This window comes from Lissotriton vulgaris, chromosome 7 (assembly GCF_964263255.1).
Source record: "Lissotriton vulgaris chromosome 7, aLisVul1.2, whole genome shotgun sequence".
NCBI lineage: Eukaryota > Metazoa > Chordata > Amphibia > Caudata > Salamandridae > Lissotriton > Lissotriton vulgaris.
Genome location: NC_141695.1, coordinates 45,149,397 through 45,175,122, shown reverse-complemented (window position 1 = coordinate 45,175,122; position 25,726 = coordinate 45,149,397). Strand labels below are relative to the sequence as shown.

At 46.7% G+C, this 25,726-nt stretch overlaps 1 protein-coding gene across 1 annotated transcript in view; it reads left to right on the top strand.

Moving 5' to 3' along the window:
- The first annotated feature begins 1,733 nt into the window (after positions 1 to 1,733).
- LOC147700680 (olfactory receptor 1F1-like) overlaps positions 1,734 to 25,726 on the top strand; it is a 67,895-nt gene continuing 43,902 nt past the window's right edge. The window contains exons 1-2 of the mRNA XM_086929178.1: positions 1,734 to 2,267; positions 9,842 to 9,910. Coding sequence (XP_086785304.1) covers positions 1,734 to 2,267; positions 9,842 to 9,910 — 603 coding nt within the window. The remainder of the gene's footprint in view (positions 2,268 to 9,841; positions 9,911 to 25,726) is intronic.

Sequence of the window (25,726 nt, the reverse complement as noted above, 5' to 3'; positions counted from 1 at the left end):
TAGTAGTTTCCAAATACACTGTGTTGAGCAATCAGTTTAGAAAAATCATTACTAACCATTGGTCACTATTGAGCATGGAGCCTGATTTTCAGGGAATCTTCACACAGCAACCGCTGTTTGCGTACACCAGGGGACGCAACTTGAAAGAGATGTTATCCAAACCTAACATTTAGCATCAACAAACCACCTTCAAGGGACTCAGACCGTGTTACAATTGCAGTAATTGTAACAATTGCATTTCAGGAAACAGTACTAACCATCCCATGAAGGGTTATCCTATCAAACTTCGTGTCAACGCTACCTGTAATTCCGCAAATGTCATTTATATGTTGAAGTGTCCATGTGGAAAATGTTACATTGGTCATACCAAGAGAAAGGTCAGGACACGCCTATTGGAACACAAAAGCAACATAAGAACTGGTAACCTTAAATCGACAGTTGCTACACATTTTTTGGAACTAAAACACACTGTTGCTCAGTTGAAATACCTCATATTGGAGCAAGTACCTCTGACACATGATAACAAGAAAACCTTGCTGAAAAGAGAGAACTTTTGGATCCGTTATATGGCGACGATGCAGCCACATGGACTCAATGATCGGATGGAGTTCTTATGTTATCTTTGATTCCTTGATTTGCTGTATTACCTTCTGTTACATTTGCAATTTACCTCATGCTCATTTATTTCTTACTGTGTTTACATATTTTCTCTGTGTTTTTCTATTTCCGTTACCTACTCCTCATTGTGTCGTCTTGCCATTACTAGTTTTCGGGTGGTGGTGGCGACTGTTCACACGTTTATCTTTTATTAAGTTCGACACCTTTCTAAGATGGCGTCCACGTTTTCTGTGCCGTTTAGTCCCACTTTTATTTTTATCATGCAAGCCGTGCGTTTTATTAACTTCACTCTCGCATCACGAGCTTGATCGGCGTTGCCCGGCAGCAGTTTATCATAGTCCACGGACATCGAATTGAGTAAGTGCCTCTACTGAGGACTTCAGTCAATGTGATATTACGGGTGCATGCAGCCACTCACACGAGTTTTACTTCTCTGCATAACTTTCCGGTGTACGATGCGAGTACCCTTTTGACACACTGAGGAATGTTATCGTTGTTGTTCACTTGGTGTCTTGACAGCTTAATGCTGCAATCTTTGTCTCTTTTTGGTTTCTTGCACACACACTCTTTGTTTATCATTTGATTATTGTTGCTATAATCTACAGTTGCATGATCTTTCTGGTGATTTTAGCGCTTATATTTCACACACCATGTTCACTATTCTTGTCATCTCTATGGATTTCACAGTACAATTTTTAGAGACTGTGGTAATGTGCATTAATATGGCCTCATTTCGTTATTTTCCTTTTGTTTGTAGAGTTATCCCCTGAGGAAGGGCTTGATACCAGCCCGAAATGCATTGGGATGTTTGATGATTGGATTACAATTTCGTGGATTATGCTTATTTTGCGAATTTTGAAATATTGATGAACTATACATGAAGCATAAAGCACATGGATTAAATGTGTAAAAAGACTTAACCTTGTGGATTTAACTTTTCATGAACTTGAGTTCAAACTTCAGACTCTCTTAGTCTCTTTTCGTGCAGTGCACCGGGGAGTCTTCCTCTCAATGGGGGAAGCCTTGTAGTAGTCGTTCTGTGTTAACGCTGACCGGTCCAGACAGCGTCATCCCTGGCAGCACGCCACAGACCATCATACCAGTGAACCTTTTATATGTTCAAGCTGAGCAAACACCTCTCATTATTCTTTGTGAGTCCACTAATTATCAAGACAGCCAAGAGACTCTCAGAAGCCTTATTAGTTGAGATCCAAGCTTGTGAAAACGAACTAAAGAAAGGCATCAACCCACAAGTATATAAAAAGAAGCTGGAAGAAATAACAAAGGAGATGGAAGAGACACAAGAATTCATAATGCAAAGTAAGCTACAAAAACTGGGGAAAGACCTAAAAAAGTTCAGCCAAGAACGAATGCATCCATACACAAAAGAAGACTATGCCTTCCCAGATCCAGGTTCGGACAATGAGTCGACTGGGAAGAATTCCTCTAACAATTCCGTCAGCAGCTCAGAAGACTATACCCTGAAAAGAGGCCGTAACAACTACCGATATCAACGCCCCAGGAGGGGTAACAGATGGCAACAACCATATTATCCCAGTTCCAATGTACCATATTACCAACCATTCATTCCACAATATGGAGGGTGGATGGATCCACACAACCAAGGAATGCAACAAATGTCTCAAATGGTAAACCCACAAATGACAGGACAACAAAATCGACAACAACAAGAACAGCCTTTTTTATCCAGGGGCCAAAATCAACCGCGAGGCAGAAAAAAGTCCTTGACCTGGCAAGACCAACTGAGGAACATACTGACAAGGAGCATGTCAGCAGCACAACCTTCAACCAGCAAGAACAATCATTGCTAGTCAATCTTTCAGACACTGAATTATCTGAAGACCAAATCAGGATCCTCAATAGAGGTTTAGGATATGTACCCAGCCCACCACTTGATACCTGTAAACTCAAATGCGAATTAGCTGAGTTTTGCAGAGTACTAAAACTGAAAGCTTTCTTTTCAAACAGCACTGATTCAACACAAGAAGGAGACACTTCTCTTAGAAGAAAATCAACGTTCAATTCTCCACCAGGCAGTGTTCCCCCAGAACTACAAACTTTCGAGCAGGCACGCTTAAAAGGTGTAGACAACATGTAAATAAACAAGAAAAAAATCTTCCAAAATTTAAATAATAAAGAACGGCTGGCATTGGAAGCTCTACAATCAAACGAGGAAATAGTAATCAAACCAGCTGACAAGGGGGGAGGCATTGTAATTCTAAGTAAGGCAGGTTACAACCAACAGTGTCTCGCCCTCTTGTCAGACTCAAAATTCTATGAAAAGATCACTTTAGACCCAACAGAGAGACTCGTGAACACCATAGCAATAATGGTTTATGAAGCTGAGACAAATATGTGGATTTTAAAAAAGGAAGCGGATTACTTACTAACAAAAGAACCGAAGACCCCGTACTTTTACTCGCTTCCAAAAATCCACAAAAACAGATCTCCCCCGCCTGGACGACCAATAGTTTCAGGTATTGGGTCGATTTTAAAACCCCTGTCCAAGTTTTCAGATGAGTACCTCAAGCCCTTGGTACAAAAAACACAAACATATCTGAAGGATACACGGGATCTATTAATACAGATCTCAGACAAAACTTTTGACCCTGACAAAATGCTCCTTGTCGATCTAGACGTGGAATCGCTGTATACCAAGACGAAACCATGCAGATGTTAGAAGACATCCTATTTATGGAAGATTGGCAACATAATACCCCGAGACATTTCATACTTGAATGCTGCAAATTAGCGCTAAAAGAATTTTTTTGGGAATTTAATGGAGACCTGTACCTACAAATCCATGGTACTTCCATGGGTAGTGCATTTGCGCCGTCGGTGGCGGGTCTGTATGTAAGTCAATTCGAAAGTCAACATGTCCTAAATGAGTCAAACCCTTTCTCTTCCAGTATTTTATACTGGAAAAGACATATTGACAATATTTTCTTAATTTGGAATACAGAACAGGACCTAATACTTTTCATGGACTGGCTCAATAGACTAGATCCCTGGCTGAAATTCACCTATACAGACAACAACACACAACTAGACTTTTTTGATCTAACAATCTTCACAGAAAACAATACCTTGCAAACCAAAACGTACACTAAGCCAACAGCCCAAAATAGCTTATTATACTATAAAAGCTATCACCCAAAGCCCCTGAGAGACAATCTCCCATACAGCCAATTTCTACGCCTGAAAAGAAACTGTAGTAAAGACGAAGATTATAAAATGCAGGCCCATGAACTCAGTGAGAAACTAAAAAACAGAGACTACACTCGGAAAACCATCTCGAAATGTAGAAAAAGAGCGAACAACCAACCTAGAGAATGTCTCCTGCAAATACACCCGAAAGAACAAGTACCAAACTTAACCACCTGTGTAACTACATTCTGCCCTTCCACCTACGATGTGCAAAAATTGGTTAATAAAAACTAGCATATATTGAACACCGGGAGATTTGATTGGCCTAAACCAAGGTTTGCTAATAGAAGAACAAAAAATCTAAAAGATGTAGTGGTACATACACGACCTACAAAAAAAAACCACCAGCGCAAATAAGAGATATTTCAATGACACCCATAACAGGTCACTACCCCTGTGGCACATGTGTAGCATGTAAAACAACCAGAGCATCAAAAACATTACAACTATCAGAGACCCTAGTATGGACGCAAAGACAGGCTTTCATAACTATGTATTTTAATTGAATCTACCAACCTTCAAGACCTCTTGACATTGCCCTGGGAGCCTGCTGATCACGAGCAGCGCCTCCCTCACCTTGTCAAATCGCCCTCTGGCCGCCGCCATTGACGCCGTGCAACGAGGCCACGCCCCCTTTCTGGCCACGCCCCCTCTCTGGCCACGCCCCCCGCCAAGTTAAAAGCGCTGAATGCGAGCGCATTTGCATGACTCCTACTCCTGAGGCGGATAGCCGGGAGGTGTATTCCTTGATCGTTTTTAAAACATTTTACCTTTGAGTGTGCTGAATAACTATGTATTTTAATTGAATCTACCAACCTTCAAGACCTCTTGACATTGCCCTGGGAGCCTGCTGATCACGAGCAGCACCTCCCTCACCTTGTCAAATCGCCCTCTGGCCGCTGCCATTGACGGCATGCAACGAGGCCACGCCCCCTCTCTGGCCGCGCCCCCTCTCTGGCCACGCCCCCCGCCGAGTTAAAAGCGCTGAATGCGAGCGCATTTGCATGACTCCTACTCCTGAGGCGGATAGCCGGGAGGTGTATTCCTTGATCGTTTTTAAAACATTTTACCTTTGAGTGTGCTGAATAACTATGTATTTTAATTGAATCTACCAAGCTTCAAGACCTCTTGACATTGCCCTGGGAGCCTGCTGATCACGAGCAGCACCTCCCTCACCTTGTCAAATCGCCCTCTGGCCGCCGCCATTGACGGCGTGCAACGAGGCCATGCCCCCTCTCTGGCCAAGCCCCCTCCGCCTCCCCACACTATAAAATGTGCCACTGGAGGAAGCGCAGCGGACGAGCGCAGCGGGAGCGCCGTTTGCGCGCCGAAGGCGCGCCTAAGGCAAGCCCGTCTGCGCCCGTCCGCGACCGACCTGCGACCAGCGCCAGCCATGCTGCCCGTGCCACTGCACACAAACAAAGGATAGTCTGGTCCAGTGCGGAGCTCCGGTCTATGAATACTGACACCATCTGTCAGTCACCTGAGCTCAATTTGATGACTCTGGATCTCCCTTCCCACTGCCCACGCTGCCATAAGTCTCTAGGCATCGTTTCTTTGCAAACAACCTCACTTCTCAAGAAAGCTAGTAAACCTTCGCGTAACACCCCCCCCACCCAACTTAGGATCGGACTACTTAACTGCAGATCTCTTCCCAAGCATGCTGTTGATCTATGCTTGCTCATAACGGACTCACAATGGGACGCCATGTGCCTCACAGAGACATGGCTCAATGAAGACAACATGGCATCCATTTCGCTAGCAATCCCGCCAGGCTTTAAAATGAGTTTTTCCAATAGAAAGGAGGGCCGAAGAGGAGGTGGAGTGGCTTTCATCTACAACGAGAAATACACATTGTTGTCCTCCACTCCCACCACATTCCCAAGCATTGAGGGGCTACGCTTCTGCCTCCAAATTACCCCCCAACTGTCTCTTATAGGCCTAGTTATTTACAGACCCCCGGATTGTCCGACATCAGCCCTGTGCGAGCTTATGGACTTTATTGTTCTAAACTCTCTAGACCACTCTTACTTTATCGTAGCCGGCGATTTTAATCTTCACGCCGACAATCCTGACTGCCCACAGGCCTCTCATCTTATCTCTACCATGCATTCGGCCAATCTAACTCAAGCTATTACAGGCCCCACGCATCGAGCGGGCAATATGCTGGATCTTTTCTTTTCCAACATATTGAACACAACAGCCTTCTCTCCGCTACCACTGCTCTGGACGGACCACTACTTAATCACCATGACAATCCCAATCCCCCTCCAATCTCAGATCACAGGAAAACGATCCTATGTGCGGAGAAAATGGGACAATCTAACAGCTGACATACTGTGTCCAGCACTTCGGGCAAATCCCCTACCCCTTACCTCGGATGCAAACTCCGATGCTGCATCTCTGAACGTGTGGATAAGCAAAATAGTGGACTCTATAGCGCCGGCCAGCACTGTTACATCACGCAGAGAATCGCCCTCTGCACCGTGGTTCACCCCTGAACTCATGGCCGAAAAAAGTAAATGTAAAAAACTGGAACGCCGGTGGCGAGCAAATTATTGCGACTCAGCCAAATCCAGCTTTAAAAATGCTCTTCATGCTCTACATTTATCTATCAAAAAAGCCAAGAAAAACTTCTTTGAGGCCTCCATTCTACAGGCAGAACAATCGAGTAAAGAAGTTTTCAAGATTGTTCAATCCTTCTTCAAACCCAGAGCTATCGAGACGGATATTATCCCTTCGGTAAGACTCTGCGAATCCATTTCAGACTTTTTTGACACCAAAATTCTAAAAGTCTATGATACTCTTACGGACCCCGAGCCGACATTAATGGATGAGCTAAGCATTTCTGAATGTCCCACTACCCCCTTAAATCAATTTCAGCCTATTACCCTCTCTGAGGCAGTAAAAGAAATACAAAAATGTAAATCGGGAGCCCCGGATGATCCCTGTCCACTTAAACTGTGGAAATTAATGTCGCAGCTTCCCTCTTACACATATGGAACATGTCCATTGTTACGGGCACGTTTCCGGACTGCTGGAAACAGGCCACTCTTCTCCCGCTGAAAAAAAACCCCAAGGCGCATCGGATGATCTGAACAATCTCCGACCCATCTCTCTTCTTGCAGCCCCCGGCAAAATGCTTGAAAAAATGATTCAGAGGCAGCTAAAAAACTTTATTGAAGATAGCGGCGCCTTACATGAAACTCAGTCAGGCTTTAGGGCCGGCTTCAGTACCGAGACGGCCCTCATTGAGGTTGCAGAGTCTATCAGGTGGTCCCTAGATTCAGGGGCATCAGCTATGCTGGTGCTCCTGGATCTATCAGCTGCTTTCGATACTGTAGATCACAGCAGACTACTAACCCGTCTTAAGGACATAGGCCTTGGAGACAAAGCACTCAACTGGCTACTCTCCTATCTCACTAATCGCTCCCAGAAAGTGGCCTTGGGCCCCTTCTCCTCTAGACCAAAAAATCTCTGGTGTGGCGTCCCACAGGGGTCGGCACTCAGCCCCCTGCTGTTCAATGTCTATTTGGCCCCGCTTTTCACCTTGATTGCCAAATGGGGGGTCAAGGCAATATCCTATGCGGACAACACTCAATTAGTCTTCCCATATACAGACACGTCCGAGGCAGCCTTCAGCAATATCAGGGGCTGTCTTCAAGACGTGGCCAAATGGATGAACACTAACAAGCTCAAATTGAACGCGAGCAAAACGGAGGTGTTATTCTTCGGAAATCTCAAACATCCCCCTCCGGATCTGTGGTGGCCAACGGAAATGGGCCCTGCCCCATCTCCCAGCACCCAGGCTAAAAATCTAGGAGTAAAATGGGATGAGAACTTGTCTTTCTTGCCGCATATACAACAGCTTACCGCTGGCTGCCTGCATAAACTCAAAAATTTGCGGAAAATTCTGCCTCTGCTACCAGTCGAGTGTCGAAAAACGGTGGTTCACGCAACAATCACATCTCGACTCGATTATTCTAATGGCCTCTATCTTGGTCTACCTAAATATGCGGTGCAACGCTTACAGATCGTGCAGAATGCGGCTGCGAGATTGATAAAACGTGTCCCTTTTAGGCAGCACATCTCTCCGCATCTGCACGAGCTGCATTGGCTGCCAGTGGCAAGCAGAATTAAGTTCAAAGTGCTTACCCTGGCTTTCAGAGCGCTAAAAGGATCGTGTCCCAATTATCTAAAACTCCGACTCCCCCGCTACCACCAAAAACGAGAGCTGCGCTCAAACTCCCTGCTCAAGCTAATTGTACCACGCGTGAGGAAAGCTAGACTTGGAGGCAGGTCCTTCTCAGCCGGCACGGCGAAACTTTGGAATACTCTGCCCCCTGCCATCCAATCCGCCACGTCAGAAGCCAGCTTTAGGAAACTCCTAAAAACCTGTTTTTTTATGCAATAATCCTTCTCCCTCCTGTCTACTCACTCTTGCTGTAGGACTCGCTAGCGCCGGGACACCTCTCCAGAGGTAGCTGTTCGCGCTCAATAAGCTTCTGTATTATTATTATTATTAAATTGCAATTCAACACAGGTTATTTACATGGTTAGCTGTCCTTGCTTGAAGAAATACATAGGGATGACCTGCCGAAAAGTCAAAACAAGAATCGGGGAACATAGAAGCAACATAAGACTGAAAAAGAACACCACGAAATTATGTACGCACTTCGTAGAAATGAACCATTCCTGTGACGATCTACACTGGACTGTGATAGAAATGTTATCAGAAAAAACACAGGACTCAGAGAAAATACTCTATGAAAAGGAACAGAGGTGGGTGAAACGCCTCCAAACCTATCAGCAAGGCCTTAATGACAATGTACCGTGGCATCAATTCGCTAAATAACAATGTTAACTGATAATTTGTATAAGAAAAGAATAATATCTGCACTACTAGTTCAACATACAGCGGAATTAACGAACTACAGTCCTATGTCCAATCGGATGGATACTGTATTCACATTTCTTATATTGTAGATACCACTGCTCGCTAAAGCTGTAACAGCGACACATAAAGTTATTTCCATAAAAAACCTTATTCCCAATACAGCCTGTGGCCCTTTAATAGGAGCTCAATACGTAGAACGGACGTCCGGGGGCAGAGTCAGCACAAGTCAGAGAACTGAACACCACCCGGGTAAAGGCGGCTCCGTTCCATTCTTCAGACATACCGGTAAGATGTAATAGCAGCAATTCTAATGTTCCGCTCCCTTGTCTCCAGCTCTGCGCTCAATGAAGCGGTCCCCCCTGATGGAGATTACGACTTTCCCTAAACAGGTAGGATTAACCGTGTGAGTATGTTTACCCATGAATGAAAGAATTCAGGCTGGAGCGAAATTATTTAGTAACATCTACGCTCCGTAACGACTTACAAATGTGTGATAAGTCTAAAGATACGGAGACCTGAGTAATTGAGGTAATCAAAACCTATTTATAAAGATAAAAATACAATCATTTAGTGCGTAGACTGCCCTCCTGTAGACAGTTCAGTAATATAACTTGTGTGTCAGACATCCAGAGCCTCTAATTATCTAGCAACATCATTATAGAGGACCCAGAAAGGAACCACATAACAGTCTAGACCCCTTTTATATAACGTTTGGGTGAGACCTCCAGAGCCACCACTTACCTTACCTTATATGATAACATCGCTATACAGTACACCAGCAATTAGCCAGAAACGAACCTCATAATAGCTGACAACACACTATTTAAGATTTGGGTTAGTGAGATCCAATCGTTAACACTGTCACTTTTTCATTTAATTGCAACGTAATGATATAAACCCGCATGAGCATATTTTACTCTCAATCCATTGCCCAACAATTTCCCTTCCAACCATTTCTAATGAATACGAAAGCGAAATAAACGCTGATACTTGAAAGGATGATATCAATGCACCTCCTCCTTGTTCCTTCCCTCCCAACCCTTATAACAGTCGAATGAATTTTTTGCACTGTTGTATATTTCTCTCTTTCTATTACAGATTGCGGAGAGTAAAATTTCCATAACTGAGTGCCAAAAAGTGAAAACTCAAAAATACTACACTAATCGTGTGAGTAACTAATTTTTTTGTGTGTTAGTCCTGACAAAAGCTCCATAGACCCTGTAGGGCGAAAAGGAGCTGAAACATGTCGACAAGCCTTTTATAAATACTAAAAGATCCAGTAACTCGATCTTTTTGTAGTGTCAGTCTATTTTATGATAGTAGAATCTCACCTCACATTAAAGCACAAGGGTGACTTTCTCCTTTTTAATTTTTCAAGAATTCTTGTTCATGTTTTGTTTACACTTTTGTGGTGGTAACCCTCAATCTCTGGACACTGCATTCTTAAACCAGAGGTGCCTCTGGATGAGGCTAGCAATGAGCATGTATTGGAACATCCAATGATAACTGCCATAACTTCAATGTGGGGCGGATGAAACATATATACCGCTTATTCGAACAACATTGAGTTTTTGAGGGTGTTTCATTGTTCTAACCAATGGTTTAGAACTGTTACAAGTGTCCTTTTTCTTTTGATTAATTCCATCGGTATTTTAAATAAAGCCTTAGAAAGATGACCTGGTTACTTTTTACTCTCATTGGGTTCTTACTATTTAAAGCATTGGGTTATGAATTATGTTTAAATGTATAAATAATGTTATAGATTGCTATTTCCACCTGTGGTTTAATTTATTTGAATAGAACATAAAGATGAATATAGTACCAACATTAACAGTCATTGGAATAACTACCATCCAATTTTAGGTATAGTTTTTAACTCGTGCAAATAGGAAGCTTGTTCAAAATATTGATTATATCAGTTTTTATGTGTTTGTAAACTTTTTATGGCTTTGTAGCAGAAATAAAAGTTATTGATTGATTGATTGAGTGATTGATTGATTGATTATACAATGATTTTCTAAGACTTTGAGTAGCCTGTGCATTCATATTTCAGTGCTAGTCAGTAACACATTCTTTTCTGCAAGCAGAAGCACAGGAATGTTGCCCTCTCCCCTTCCCCAGTGTTGGTACAGCCAGCTTCTAAGCAAGAAGGCCTTTATCAATATCATTGATGGAAATATTCAATAATGTAGAGGCTAACACAAAGCCTTCCCTTACCCCGGTGTTAATTCCAAAACTAGGCATAGTTTCTCATTTGGGTTCACACTTCTCTGTGATTCAGTTTCCCAGGTGAGATTGCTTTAAAGCAGTTAAAAGTTTCTTTGGGAGGCCTTGTTCTTGCAGACTCTTCCATAGAAGTGACCAAGGCCCAAATCAATAATGTTTACCTGTCTATGAACATCATGAACATCATGTACAGCGGCAATGGTTTTATACATACCTAATTCAGACTTATGTAATACAATTTCATAGACCAATTAATAGCTTTTCTGAACCTCCTTGATACAGCAATAAGATCTTATTGACATCAACCCAGACTGCCAGGTGATTCCGCAGTTTGCGAAAGATCTTTCCAACACCATCACATAAGGAAATCAAAAGTTAGTTCTATTAAGAAAATTGCTAGAGCCATGGACTCAAGGGTGCCCACCACTTCCTCTGTCTGGTCCATATAAAAACTAGACCTCCACTTTAGACTTTTTAAATTGCCAGTCCCATCATCTACTGGCAGAGCTACTGCTGCATCGTCAGGGGTTTTTGGGGTGATTCCTCATCCTACTTATAAATGCTACTCAATTAAAGTGTTTTCAAAAATGGTGCTCCAGCGCTACTTGTGCTTTCAAAACAAGTACACAAATAACACTCAGTATATAACATGTTCACTGACTTGTCTATCGCCAACAGCCTGAAGCTCGGAGCTCAAATCACTTACTGCATATGGCTTCTACAGTGAGTAGGACGTTTACAGATTTTCCCCTGAGGAACGACATTGAAGTCCTGAAATACATTGGGCATGAAATTGAACATTATTACAAGATTGTGTATAATGTTATGTTTGCTTATGTGTTTGAGGTTCCATTTAGGTTAATCAATGTTCTCAAGAGAATTTATGATACTGAGAATGTTTGGCATTGTGAATTCTAAAGGATCAATCAGAATACATATGATTACTGTTTGAATAAAAATAGGTATTCAAATGGAATAAAAAGTAGCGGTTGTTAAATTTCGAGTTAAAAATATTGTTTCAATCCTTGATGTGTACAGTGTGCAGCGCATCCAAGTCACTGAACTTGTTATATACAGAGAGCTACTGCTGCCTCATGCTTACACAAAGTGGCCTCATGCAGCATTACCTGTGGATGATGTACACTCTCTTGGTGGTGGGTTATTCTAAATTCCCTCACCTGGTCATATAGTGGGATTTTTACAGGCATATAATCCAGGTATAAGACCAAGTTACTGGATGCCCTAGTCCATGTTTCGTGGAATGTCACCTGGCTTGCAGGCCTTCAGAGCAGTAAGACCAGTGAAATTGCACGATTTGGCTAGTTTTTCTCCAATCTTGACCTGACAGTTATAGTGTGGCATACTCTGATCTCAGAGGTGCCCAGTTACACATGTGTGCTCCTCATTTGGGTGGTGGAACAGATTAGGGTTAAAGTCCCTTGAAACTTGCCAGTATGATGGATGGGACATGCTTTTCAGCTAGTCCATATGTGTGACAAACTTCTGCGGTTGAAGATTTCCTGTTCAGATTAATGTGCATGTTCACGATTACCAGGAGGTTGTATACATGTTTAGTCCAACTATCAATATGCAGGGCCAGGTTCATCTATGTTAAGCTCTGTGATGCTTGCTGACAAGTTGGAGTTGACATATATTGACATGGCAACCTTTGCCCTGCCGAAGGGGCTGGTCTTCTGTGCCAGCCTGCTAGGTTCTCTGAACTCCTTAAGTGAGACACAGACTTTGCACAGGTTTCTGTGTACCATTACCATATCGAATGTATTCAAAAAATGTACAAAAGCAGTGTCTTCTTTTTGTGCCTGCAGACCCCTCCCCATGTTTCAGGAGCAGATGGTTAGGCAATCCTATTTGAAAGTGATCCGCTGTGCCACGATTCGATCTGAAATGGTTGCTGTCTTAGATAGAGCATCCAGCCGCCAACCCCAGCCATTTTACAGCTCATGCTGTGTTGTGATTGTTTGCTCCCCAAGCTGCCTGTTGCTACTGGGTATTTGAATTCTTTTTTTAAAGTGCCTTAACACACCTGCAAAGTGTTACATGGAAGGATGCTCCCTCCTTGGCACCTTTTCAATACTGATATAGCAGTGGCTGCCGTCTTGACAGGATGCCACTGCTCGGGTGGGTGTAATGATCACCCTGAAATATTATCACCTCAATACCCAACGACTTCAGCAACTTTTTCCTTCTCAAGACCTGGGCGGGAGATTTGGGGTAGAAAATGTGACAAGCGTTAGTAACGAGTACTGTCTTCCTCTGGCTGGTAAAAACTTAATGGCATGTATATCCTCTGACACCACATGATCTAAATCTGATTGCTCGTGACGAAGATGGCCGCTTGAGCCATGAGTTCCGTGGTTCGTCACACAATCTGTTAATGATCTGGCAGTTACATACATAAATCGCTTTAAGTAACCTGATCTTGTCGTCAGAGGTTCGCAGGAAGGGATTGCGCAAACTCCGACCCTGCTGAGACTGAAACCAGCTGCGGCACCCGGCCTTTGTAAGCCCCGCTGGGCCCAAATCCCCCGGCTAAAGTCGAGCTCGCCTGGGTGCGCGGCCGCTGCTGGTTCCGAGGAGCGGTCACCGCACCCTACCGCGGCTGCTACCAGCTGCCCCCGAGACGGCTGCGTCCTACTGATAGCTGATTTGTGCCTGAACTGCTGCCTTAACTGCTGGTAGGGCCCGGTGGTGGCGGACGCGCTGCCTGGGGCCGCACAGAGGATCTACGATGTGCGCTGCTGGCGTCTCGCTTCACCGGGCTCCCGCGGCAAAACTGACTCTGCCTTCCTCGTGACTTCGAGCTGGTGCTGAGAGCTGCCTCACTAACAGACTGGGCCACTGCGGTCGCTCCCTAAGACCTGGGAACCCTGGGCAATATGCAAACCTAAAAGTCTGGAATTTTGGGGCAACGTACTGTGCGAATGCAAGATTGAGGCCACATTGTGAGGCGCCTGCCGCGTGAGGTGAGACCTGTGTCCCTGGACCTGGCTGGCGACATGCTTGCTGCTTTCCCGGCATGAGTGCTACCAAATACTATTTCGGCAAAGGCGCCTGGTGCGGGGTTGGCTCAGCAGCTGCCCCTCCCGGTGCTCCACACCCCTTCGGGAGATGGTGGCCCGCAGGGCTCTATTTGGCACGATCTACCCTATATAAGGCCCGGGGTTCACTGTCTCGTCATGGTCTCCCCCCCAACACCCCCTGTGGCCAACTGTTGATCAGAGGGAACTGTTGTTGGAAGCAGAGACCTGTCACTGGCAGTTGGAAGTGGATGACGGTCGCTCTGAGAAAGTGCTGGCTGGGCACCCTGTTGCGATTGAGGTGCCTACATGGGGACTGCCCTGCAGCACATTGCTGTTTGAGCTCTGGCTGGCGATGTAGGGTTCAGTTGGCCCGCCTGACCACATAGATCAGGAGTCCTCCGCTACCTGACTCGGGTGCCTCTCAAACTGCTTGTTAATCGGAGTGGTGAGCCAGCGAAGGTCAATCTGGTTGGTGGACAGACTTGACCTGTATCTTCTGTGCTCCGGTGAGGGGGTAAATCGCTGACCTCGCGGTGGGGACGTATTGGCGGCAGAGATGGGCAGAATGGGCAGAATGGGCAGGGGCAGCCGAAACTCTCATTTGAGCAGAATAAATCAAAATCTCGAGACACCTCCACGGAGGGCACTGACAGAATGGAAAGGGGCAGCAGCAGAAGACACTTGTCCTGACATCCGCAGCAAGCTGGTGGCCATGGAGAAGAGCCTGCAAAGCGGTGTCTCATCACATGGCACTAAGATGGATGCATTATCATACAAAAAGGACAGAATGGCAGAGTATCTTGATAAACATGCCAAAAGACTAGATATGTTGGAAGGTAGGATTACGGAGGTAGAGGAAGCACACACAACCCTAGACACTGAACATAAACAGCTGGGTAGAGTCCTACTTGTCTTGCAAGACAAAACTGAGGATTTGGAGGCCTGCTCTCATCACTGCAACCTAAGAATCACAGGCCTACCCGAGTTCAGCCCCACTGGCAACATAGAACAATTAATCGGGAAATTGCTGGTTTCCCTGCTTGGGGAAGGAACTTTTTCCACGATGTTTGTGGTGGAGAGGGCCCACCACTCCCTGGGGCCTCGCCTGCCCCCCGGGTGCTGCGCCTAGGCCGATTATCGCTAAATTGCTAAACTACCGAGATAGAGACGCTCCGCTGAAACTGGCAAGAGAAAAGCAACCGCTGGCATTTGAGGGCTCCACGATATCCCTTATCCCGGATTTTACCATCAAAGTGAAGGATGTGCGCCGTCAGTTCATGCCAATGAGGAAGCAGCTATGAGACCTGGGCATCAACTAGGCCATGTGGTATCCAGTGAGTCTGCGAGTCAAGTTACAGGGCCGCTCCCACATCTTCACCGGCCCCAAGGTCTTATAAAGGGCTTTGAAAGACTGGTCCAAGGAACCATGCCACAGCCCGAAGCGGCACCTTCTCGATGAAGCAGTGGGTGGATCATTAGGGAACAAGACAGAGTGCATCAACACACCTCCAGTTGATAAGTATTAATTGTTGAGGAGGATGCGTGGGGAGTTGTCTCCCGAGTGGGCCCACTGTCTACCAGACACAGATAGTCGCTTCCCCAGAGGTAGGCTGACAACATGAGGAGGGTTCCCCCTTTGGTTTGGTTATCGTAATTCCATTGAGCGGGTTTTGGGTTTGCTTGGGGGCGGCTGTTTTAGGGTGGGGTCGAGCATGAGCCCAGTGGCAAGTGGGGGACTTGATCGCAGTGAGACTTTTCCAGAGTCTATGTAGAGTACCTTGATTCCGGCTGATCTTCATCTGGATCTGGCGGCGGGGAATACAGGGATATGCTTTGGAATCCTTTTAAGACTTGTTTCACTTGGTGTAATGCAACTGCTTAATAACTGACAGACGGGGTCCGGGTGGGCTCTTCGATGTTTGGATAGCACTCCTTGTTGGGTTGGGCAACGTCTGCCCACATGTGAATCACAATAGGGAAGGTATTTTTTCTGGGGCGGGGCGGAGGGATGTTGGGTGGTCCAGTGGGATGCATCTCAGACAAGTTGGGGGTGGTCTGACATGGGTGGGGGGAGGTAGGGTTTGTTGTCTCGCAATGTGGTTTTCTTTGTTTGATGTTTTCTATCAGTATGCACAAGATGTACTAGTTGGCTGCTGGCGGCTTAGGTCAGACTGCGTAATACACTTAAACACACACAATGGTGGGACCAAATAACGGTGATGCCCCTATGTCCTCTGATACACTTCAGGCCCTCACTTGGAATGTTAGGGGACTCAACGATCACAGGAAGCACAGAAAAGTGTTTAATTATTTACATAGACAGAATATAGATATAGCCCTGCTTCAGGAGAGGCACCTTCCCCCCAATAGCGCACTGATTTGACATAGAGGGTTGTTAGATAACACACGCGCCTCAGGCTTCACTACTCACGCGAGTGGAGTGCTGACATGGGTGAACTTTAAATCCCAGTTCTCATTGACACCATTAAACACAGACAGCAATGGCTGTTATGTCACTTCCAGATGCCGCGGAAAAGGTATGGAATTAGTGATTGTTAACATATACGGACCTAACATCGACTGTCCGGAATTTCATATAACACTAGCACACACCGTTGGTAGTTACTCTGAGGGGATTTTTCTGTGGGGGGAGACCTGAACCTGGTCAGACACCCAAGTATAGATAGATCGGGGGACCCCGTGAGATGTCCCTCTGCCGCAGCTAGGGCGCTTGAGGACGCCTTGGTCAACTATGACCTATGCGATGTCTGGCGCATGCGGTATCCAGATAGGGGAGGTTACACTCACTACTCTGCTTTTGTTATGTTATGTTATGTTATTTATTCTTTTGTATAGCGCACGGCTACTCAAAAAGAGTGTCCCGTCGCTTTATTGGAAAAGGAAGGCTGCAGCACAATAACATAACACCGATAAAAGAAAGGAAAAATACCAAACAAGTAAATACAGGAGAAACAGGCTACTGGCTAAACAACCAGGTTTTAAGGCCTTTTCTGAAGGCAAGTAGGCTAGTAGCTCCCCGCAGAGCAAGCGGCAAAGAGTTCCACAACTGTGGCGCCAGCAGTCCAAAAGAGCGGCCTCCCAAACGCGCTCTCTTCACGCGCGGGACAACCGCAAAAAACAGAGATTCCGACCTCAAAGACCTGGTCGGTTGATAGAAGGCCAGTCTCTTTTGAAGGTATTTTGCTCCCACCACGTGGAGAGCTTTATGGGCAAGAGTCAGAGCCTTGAAAGCGATCCGTTTCCGGATAGGAAGCCAGTGCAAGGATTTCAACAGGCCCGATGCACTGGCCCGTCTGTTTAATCCAAAGATTGCTCTCACAGCAGCGTTCTGCACCACTTGGAGCCGCTGCAGCAAGTACTCTGGTAGGCCCAGGTAGAGAATGTTGGCATAATCCAACCTGGACCGAATCAAAGCCTGCACTGTCAGTTTCCTGTGCTCCTCGGACAACAAGGGAAGGAACGTCCGCAACATCCTAAGGATGCCGAAGCAGGTGCCCGCCACCCCAAGGATCTGAGATTTCAATGTTAGCCCCTTATCCATCTTGACCCCCAGATTCTTGGCGACTTGGGACGAACAAGACGGGGGAAACATATTAATCGGCCACCAGGCCTGCCAGTCTGGCTCTATGTCACACCCGAAGAAGAGTACCTCGGACTTATCGGAATTGCACTTGAGGCTGTTCAGTTTGGAACCATTGAAAAACAGCCCCAAGGCAATCCCGGATACTCTCCTCATCAAAGTCTCCTCCTCTCTTACAAGAGAAGAGGAGCTGGGTGTCGTCCGCGTAGGATACGATCTGGGCGCCATACGACTCCGCCAACGCCGCCAATGGGGTCATAAAGATGTTGAATAGGGTCGGGCTCAAAATAGAGCCCTGTGGGACCCCGACTCCCAGAGGCGGCATCACGGCGGAATCTGGCGACGCCCAGACCGTTTGCCGGCGGCCGGCTAGAAAGGAAGTAAACCAGTCGAACACCGTCCCCCGTAGACCGATCTCAAAGAGTCTTGCAAGAAGACCATCATGGGGGACGGTGTCGAATGCCGCCGACAAATCCAACATCACTAGCATGGCTTTGCCCCCAGAGTCCAGAACCCCTTTAAGGTTTCTGAGACCTCAAGGAGCGCAGTCTCTGTGCTAAGATGGGGACGAAAACCTGACTGGGTGGCATGCAGGATCTCGTTGGTCTCAAGGAAATTGGAAAGCACAGCCTGTACGTGCTTTTCCACAATCTTCGTGAGAGCCGGCAGCAGGGAGATGGGCCTGTAATTAATCGGGGCCTTTGGATCTAGGCCTGATTTTTTAAGCAATGGAATTACCATCGCCTGCTTCCAGGCTTGCGGGACCACTCCCTGTCTCAGCGAAAGATTCAGCAGCGGGTTTGCCAGAGGATTGATCACTTCAGCAACTTTCGCTAAAAATTTAGCAGGGCATGGGTCGAGGGGCGAACCCGATTTAAGATTGCCCATTAGCGCTAAAGAGTCAGGGACAGAGATCGGTGGAAACACGCTCAGCGTCACCCCTGGCCAAGCCCGCGGGGATAAGGTGGTCACCGGATTAGTCTGGCCGATGGGCCCAGGTGATGGAAAAGAATCCTGTATGCGTTGGATCTTGCTCGTAAAAAAATCAGCAAGATCCGAAGCCCAGGTGCCAGACGGTTTTTCATCCGAGGTGTTAGACCATGGGGAAGTAAATTCTCTCACAATGGAGAAAATCTCCTTGCAGGAGTTGGACGCAGCTTCTATTCTCCTAGCTAAATATGCTTTTTTTTCCAGGCGGATGTCCCTGTAATAGGCCTTGACCACCGTCTTATAGGTCAATTTGGCTACCGAATCATATTGAGCCCGCCAGGCTCTTTCGGCTACCTTGCACTGCTGCCGTGTAGCCGACAGTGCTGCGGTAAACCATGGCGCCGAGACCCGTTTCGGTGTCAGGCGGAGTGTCAATTCCGGGGCAAGATCATTTAGCCTGTTTAGGAGCCAGTCTTGCAGGGTTTCCAGATCCCTGTCCAGATCACCCGAGAGGGAACATGGGTGATCCACAGCGGCCAGGGCCAACATCTCTGGGGTCACTCGATGATATGCCCTATAAACACGACCCTGTTGCTGGGTCAGGGCAACCACCGGTTTAGCTATGCCTTTGATCGTAAAATTGGCAAGCAAGTGGTCTGACCATAGTACTGGAGTAATCTCAATCTCCTCGAGAGGGGAAGACGAGAATACCTGGTCAAGAGTGTGCCCCTTCTCGTGCGTAGGCTCCTGTAGATGAGGGATCAGTCCCAACGGGGTCATAGCCTCGTGAAGTTTGATGGCAGCAGGGTCGGTCGGATCATCCATCCGAAAATTAAAATCCCCTGCCACGATACAATGTTCCGCTTTCAGGGCCAGCCCCAGCAGCACAGAGTCCAGATCTTCAAAGAACGTGCCGGGTGAGCCAGGTGGTCTATACACGAGTAATCCCTTAACAGATTGATGAGGGGACAGAGTAATAGAAAAGGCAAGGGTCTCCGAACCTCGGATGTCCTTCGCTGGCAGGATCACACAGGGGGTGTCTTTCCTGACCACCAGTGCCACTCCACCTCCCCTTCCCTTAGCTCTATCCTTCCTGAAGATGTTATAATCAGGCGGGATTGCTGTAACGACATCCGGGTTGGAAAATTCACCCCACCACGTCTCAGTGAGCATCAGACAAAGTGGCTTCACTATATCTAGGAGCTCAAAAATGTCTTGCGCATGTTTAGCCGCTGACCTGGTGTTTAATAACATGCAGCGATAGCCCACACTAAGGATGTTGTTATTGGGACGTGGTAACAGAGAGCGGTTGGGGCGCCAGCCACAGCCCGGGCAGCAGGATTTCCCGCAATGACGTCCGGGAAAGACAGTGCGACAGCCTGTGACCGGGGTGTCAAAAGAGCGAAGTTCCACAGAGGAATAACGCAGCAATGGTACCCCAGGAGGACACATCCCTGGTGGTAGAGCCCCACCCGCCTCTCCGCTCGCCTCCGGGACGCTGACGGGCGCAGACGGGCAGGACTCTGGCTTGACTCCGGCGAGAGTCCGGCGCTACCGCTGCGCGTCACCGCTGCGCGCAGGGAGCGAGCATTAAATAGGGCTCACCTGTGGTCCTCGCAAGAGCTAGAGCGCTCAAACAAGTGTCTCCCTTGCAACTCGCCACCCCCAAGATGGCTTTTCATAATTTGTACACTCGGATTGACTACTGGTTGGCTTCCTCCCCACTCACCACCCAAGTTAGAGAATACTTAGTGCTTCCTTGCTCTCTATTGGATCATTCCCCACTGCTATTATTCATCACCGCTCCCTGGAAAACTATTCCGCCATTCACATGGAGGTTTCCCCCTTATCTGCTACTAGACCAGGTCTTTAAGGAGGACCTGACTGAAGTCATAGAAACTTACTTCACCATCAATGTGGGGTCCCTAGATAGTTTCCAGGTAGTTTGGGGGCCCTTCAAGGTATATATACACAGCAAAGCCATGACCAAACACTCGGTCCATTCGACAGGGACTAGTCGATTTGGAAAAGAAATTGGGAGTTTTAGAGAAGCGTCATCTAACACATGCCGATGAAGTGATAACAAGTGAAATAAAAGACTTGCTGGTTGAATACCATGATGCGGCTGACAGCGAAGTTAAACACTTAGGTAAATACACACGGCGCGGGTTTATGGTGAAGGTGATAGGCCGGGTGCCATACTGGCGCAAATATTGAAGAAAAAGCTCGGTAAAACACAGGTACCCGAAAATTGAAGAAACGGAAATTGCGGATAGGTTTAAACAATTTATACCGTCCTCTACACATCTCTTTTGGGGGAGCAGAAGAAATTTTAGACTACCTTGCGTATATTAAATTGCCATTCCTCACCAACACTCATTGTGAGTTTCTCATGAGGCCCATAGAAAAAGATGAAATTCAATTGGCCCTTTTGGGTATGAAGGCCTCGGGGCTCCTGGCATAGACGGCCTTACGGTTGACTTCACTGATGTTTTACTCCCGCACTTCCTCTGCCCTCTTTGAGGACATTTGTGTCTCTGGCAGAATGCCACCCACGATGCGAGAGACAATCATAGTTGCCATCCCCAAACCGGGGAAGCCCCCGGAGGAATGTGGATCTTATCGCCCACTCCACCTGCTTAATGTGGACACTAAATTCTTTGCCAAGATCCTAGCTAACCGCTTAGTCCCTTTAACTCCGATATTGGTAGCAGGCAGGAGTTATCGCAGATAGGAACCTCCCTTACAATCTTTGCACGGTATTCGAGGCCATACAACATATCAAAAAGAACTCTAAGGCAGTCGTGGTTTTTCTCAACATGTAGAAGGCCTTCGACTCGGTCGAATGGCCATTCATGCACCACGTGCTGACCAGAATGGGATTGGGCTCAGTCTTCCTACAACTGATTGGCATCCTATACAACGCCCAGTCTGCCAGAATAAAAATAGGGAACTTGGTGACAGATCCCATTCCCATTTCTAGAGGGACGCGACAGGGTTGCCTGCAGTCCCCTTTAGTATATGCTCTGGTTGCCGAGCCCCTGGCGTGCGCATTGAGGGAGTACCATAGTCATAAGGGTATCCGTTTCTTGAAATATGAGCTCATACTGTCCACGTATGCAGACGACACGTCATTGTACATTTGCAACCCTGAAGATAATCTCTCCTCAGTCTTACGGGAGGTGGTGCACTTCAGGGCACTGTCAGAATTGTGTGTGAACTGGCCCAAGTCCTTAGTTTTCCCACTCACCCCGGCCACGATCCCCTTTGACTAGGATTATCCAGTACAATGGTACACGGAGGCAATACGTTATTTAGGTATACAGATACACACAGATTCTGAAATTGTATTCCGTGCGTTGCAATCCTTAAACATCCAGACAGGAGGGGACCTATTTATGAACAGGATGGTTAAAAAACAGGGGAGGATATAGAGGCCCTGTTGCCAACTGCCTTGCTCCTACAGAGGTTCCAGTTCCACAGAACACGGCACGCGTTGCACGACTTACTGGCGGATGATCTCCAAGAACCCCCTGAGTTGACCTATATAATTAAAGCTAAGTCCCCCCGAAAGATCGCCTCTAACATATATAAACTATTGATGTCACATAGGGCGAACCATTAAACCAAAGCCAGGCTGTCCTGGCAACTGGACTTGCAGAGCGCTGTGGAGGATGACATGTGGACTTACTGCTGCACTAACATATGTCGTGTCTCCTTGAATGGCAGGCATAGGCTTATCCACTTTAAGTTCTTAAATAGGGTATACTATACCCCAGAGAGACTGCATGGGCATAGGCCAAAAGTCTACCCCGTGTGTGTGAAAGGTGCCACACTCGCCTGGCTAATTTCTCCACCTGGCCTGGTTTTGCCCAGGGGTGCAAAAGTTTTGGGACGTAGTCTTCAGTGAGCTGGGGAAAATCAGGTATTCAGCTTTATCTCCGGACCCTGCACTGGTCCTTTTGGGATACTCCAAGCAGATTCCCAGGAACATTTCTGAGACTGGTTAATATGGCGCTCCTCATTGAAAAACGAAGGGTGGTGATCAGTTGGTCTAGGGGCCCTACACCCACTATGGCACAATTGTCATGCGACATGCTTTATTGCAGTACGCAAACCGAACATTTCTGCTAGTTACTACCCCCCTGGAATCGCCCCAAGAACTTCTGGGAACTTTACATGGCATACCTGTCTACCAGAGTAACTGACACGAACGATATGGGTAACACCACTCCAGATAACACTATCCCTCCTCTTCTCAATTGACCTGCTTTTGGATCTCTATCACGAGCAGAATGTCTGGACATTGGGAGGCCACAGTTTCACATATCCCGTTTCACATATCACATACCTGAGCAGAGGTGGGTGTGTAGTCTTTGGAATTTAGTTCAATGCATGGGTCTGCCACCTCTGTGTTTATTTAATTTACAGATGTGCCTTGTGGTTTTTGGTGTCTCTGCACCTAACTGACCCCAGTTGACTGCATATGCTTTGTCTGGATCCTACACTGTGCAGCAATGTTGTTTGTATTTTTATTATTTACAAAACGAAAATAAATAAATACATAAAATAAAGTCTGGTAGCGCCTTTATAGTTTTAGAATGTTTATACGCTTTAGTTAGTCCTGTGGTCCCCTTGATTTAAATTCTGGGATCCATTGAAGGCGACAACCGAGGTAATTAAAAACAATCGACACGCAACTAGTGTCAGCTGGGCTTAACTTGCCGATGGACGCTCCCTTAGGCACGTATGGAATATGGGAAGCTTCAGAGAGCTTCCTTCTGCCCTCTTTGCCTGCTAGGAAACCTCTGCATCAATGGCTATATCCATAGTTAATGGCAGCCAGGTCTGAGGGATACATGGTCTGTGATGAATGAGGTTTGACTTGCCTCTTCATTGAGACTTCTGACTGGGCCACCATCCTTAGGGACCTCCTTGTCTTGTGTGGATTCCTCCACTACAGTATGGTTCCACCTTCTTTACCTTGAACCAGGTAAATAGGCTTGTTGACACCCTCCTTACTTTGCAGGGGAGCCCTTGCACCAGGTGTGTGCCCAGAATTCAGTGCATTGATAACTGGCACCTGTTCAATCAACAGGGAGATATCTTATGAGGAGGTCTCCTCCTCGTCCTCTTCTCTCTCACGTGTTTGGTTAAGGTTCACTGATACAGGGCCGACAGGTCGGGCAGGCTTTGTTCCTGCCCTTCCTTGTGCACTACCGCTCCCTTTTTGGCATTTGACTTGAGACTGAAATTACATCTTGATGCAAGCTCAACGTGCATGTCACATCCTGGTACACATTGGGCATTCTCTATGGACCATAGCAGCTTCTCTCTGTCCTATACCTGCATCAACAGCAACTACGGGAGCTGTGTGGTGGTTGATTCTTATGCCCCACCCACTCTTTGCAGGCAGACTACTAACATTGCATTCAACCGATGGGGTGGTTAATAGTGGCTTTATGCAAGAATTTTCTGAAAAACCACTTGGAGCTGCACCCTCTTGTCTACTACCTCATTGGAAGAACATATGGTGAAGTCATTATGGTGGCTCATTGGGAAGCTTATGATTGATTCCAGAGATGAGGACTGCCATGGTGTTGAGTAAGTCCACCTAGATATCCATCTTGTTTGCATGGTGTCTGAGGGCCATGCCTGCCACTTTTATTGAGGTCAAGATTGCTCCCCACATATTGCTGGGATCATTTGTGGTCTGTGTGTCCCCATTATATGTGTCTTCCTCTGTAATTTGACTTGGGCACCATCCCAAGATTCCCTCTTGTGCACGCATGCAGTGTTGGCTACCTCCACCATTGCTGTTTCTATCCTCCAGCAAGTCCAGCTCCTTTGCACTACTAGCTTTAAACATACAGAACGGGTGAGACACAAACTAGGGATGCTTTGGGGTATTGAAATTATCAAGGGGAACCTTTCTGCCTCATATTGCAGATATCATGGAGAATATTGAGCCTTATGGGCTCCCATTCTGCTGAAACAATATTACTTTGTCTTGCCCCTGGCAGGTCACTCTCCCCAGGCCAGCTATGAGAACAATTTTTTTTAAGGGTCAATTGTGTCAGGGGGACCTGAGGTGCAACTTCTGGTATGACTGCATTACTCGCCTTGTCTGAGAGGTCAGGGGCCTCTTGAGTAGACTGGCCGGGGATGGAAGCAGGATTTCCATATACCCCTTTAAGCTGGCTCTCTCCTCAACTTGTCAATGCCATGTCCCATTTGCCACTTACCAAATGAAAAAAGTCAGATATCTTTAGCATTTAATGCAGAGCGATTCATCTTTAAATCCATTCCAAGATGTGATCATTTTCCACTAAGGGATGATCCTGCGAACTCTCAGCTGTAACTGCATCCTTTTTCATTGCCAGATCACTATTATCTGAAAGGAGGGGGCCTGGAGTCATGACCTGCGCCTTTCTTTTTGGCTGTTTCTACTATCCCTGCCTCCCAGTTCCTTTTGTTAGGGGCTAGTTTTTTTAACACCTTATCCTGCTGGATCTCACTTCTGGTACATCATTTGAAGATTAAGTGAGTTTACAACGTCCTTGAAGAAAGGGGACCAAAGCTGGCAAAGGAGGCAGCTCACTGGGAAGAGTAGAGACTGTGGGAGCAGCTGGCTTCCAGAAGTACTAGTTGACACAGATTTGAAGCTGTCTGGCACCACTACTCTTCCAGAGTGCACGAGCATGCCATGTCACACTGGTGACTTGAAACTTGGGCTTACATCCTGGGCCGGGGTTATTGGTGCAATCCCTTCTGCAGCTGTATTCACTCAGGATTCCACAGCCTCCAAGCGCTGCCCCTGTGTCAACCACTTCTATTGCTTGCTTGTGTGGGGAAGTGGGGCATGAACATGCCAGAGGCACTGCCTGACCCCCACTTAGAGTCACTGTTCTCTTTGAGCGCTGCAGCAGGTGGGGGCACAAGCACATTACTACACAATATACTTTCTACACTTCTTGTGTGGTTAAGAGTTGCATGAGCATGTCAAAGGTGCCACCTCACCCCCCCCCCTTAGAGTCACTCTTCTAGTTAAATGTTGGAGCAGGGGGGACACAAGCACAGTAGTTACTGTGCAAATAGATGCACAATGCACAAATATGCAGAGTCTGCAGGACTGTAAAGATCTGTAGGGCTGCAGGAGTCCCTCCAGCAGCTTGCTGTGGTTGG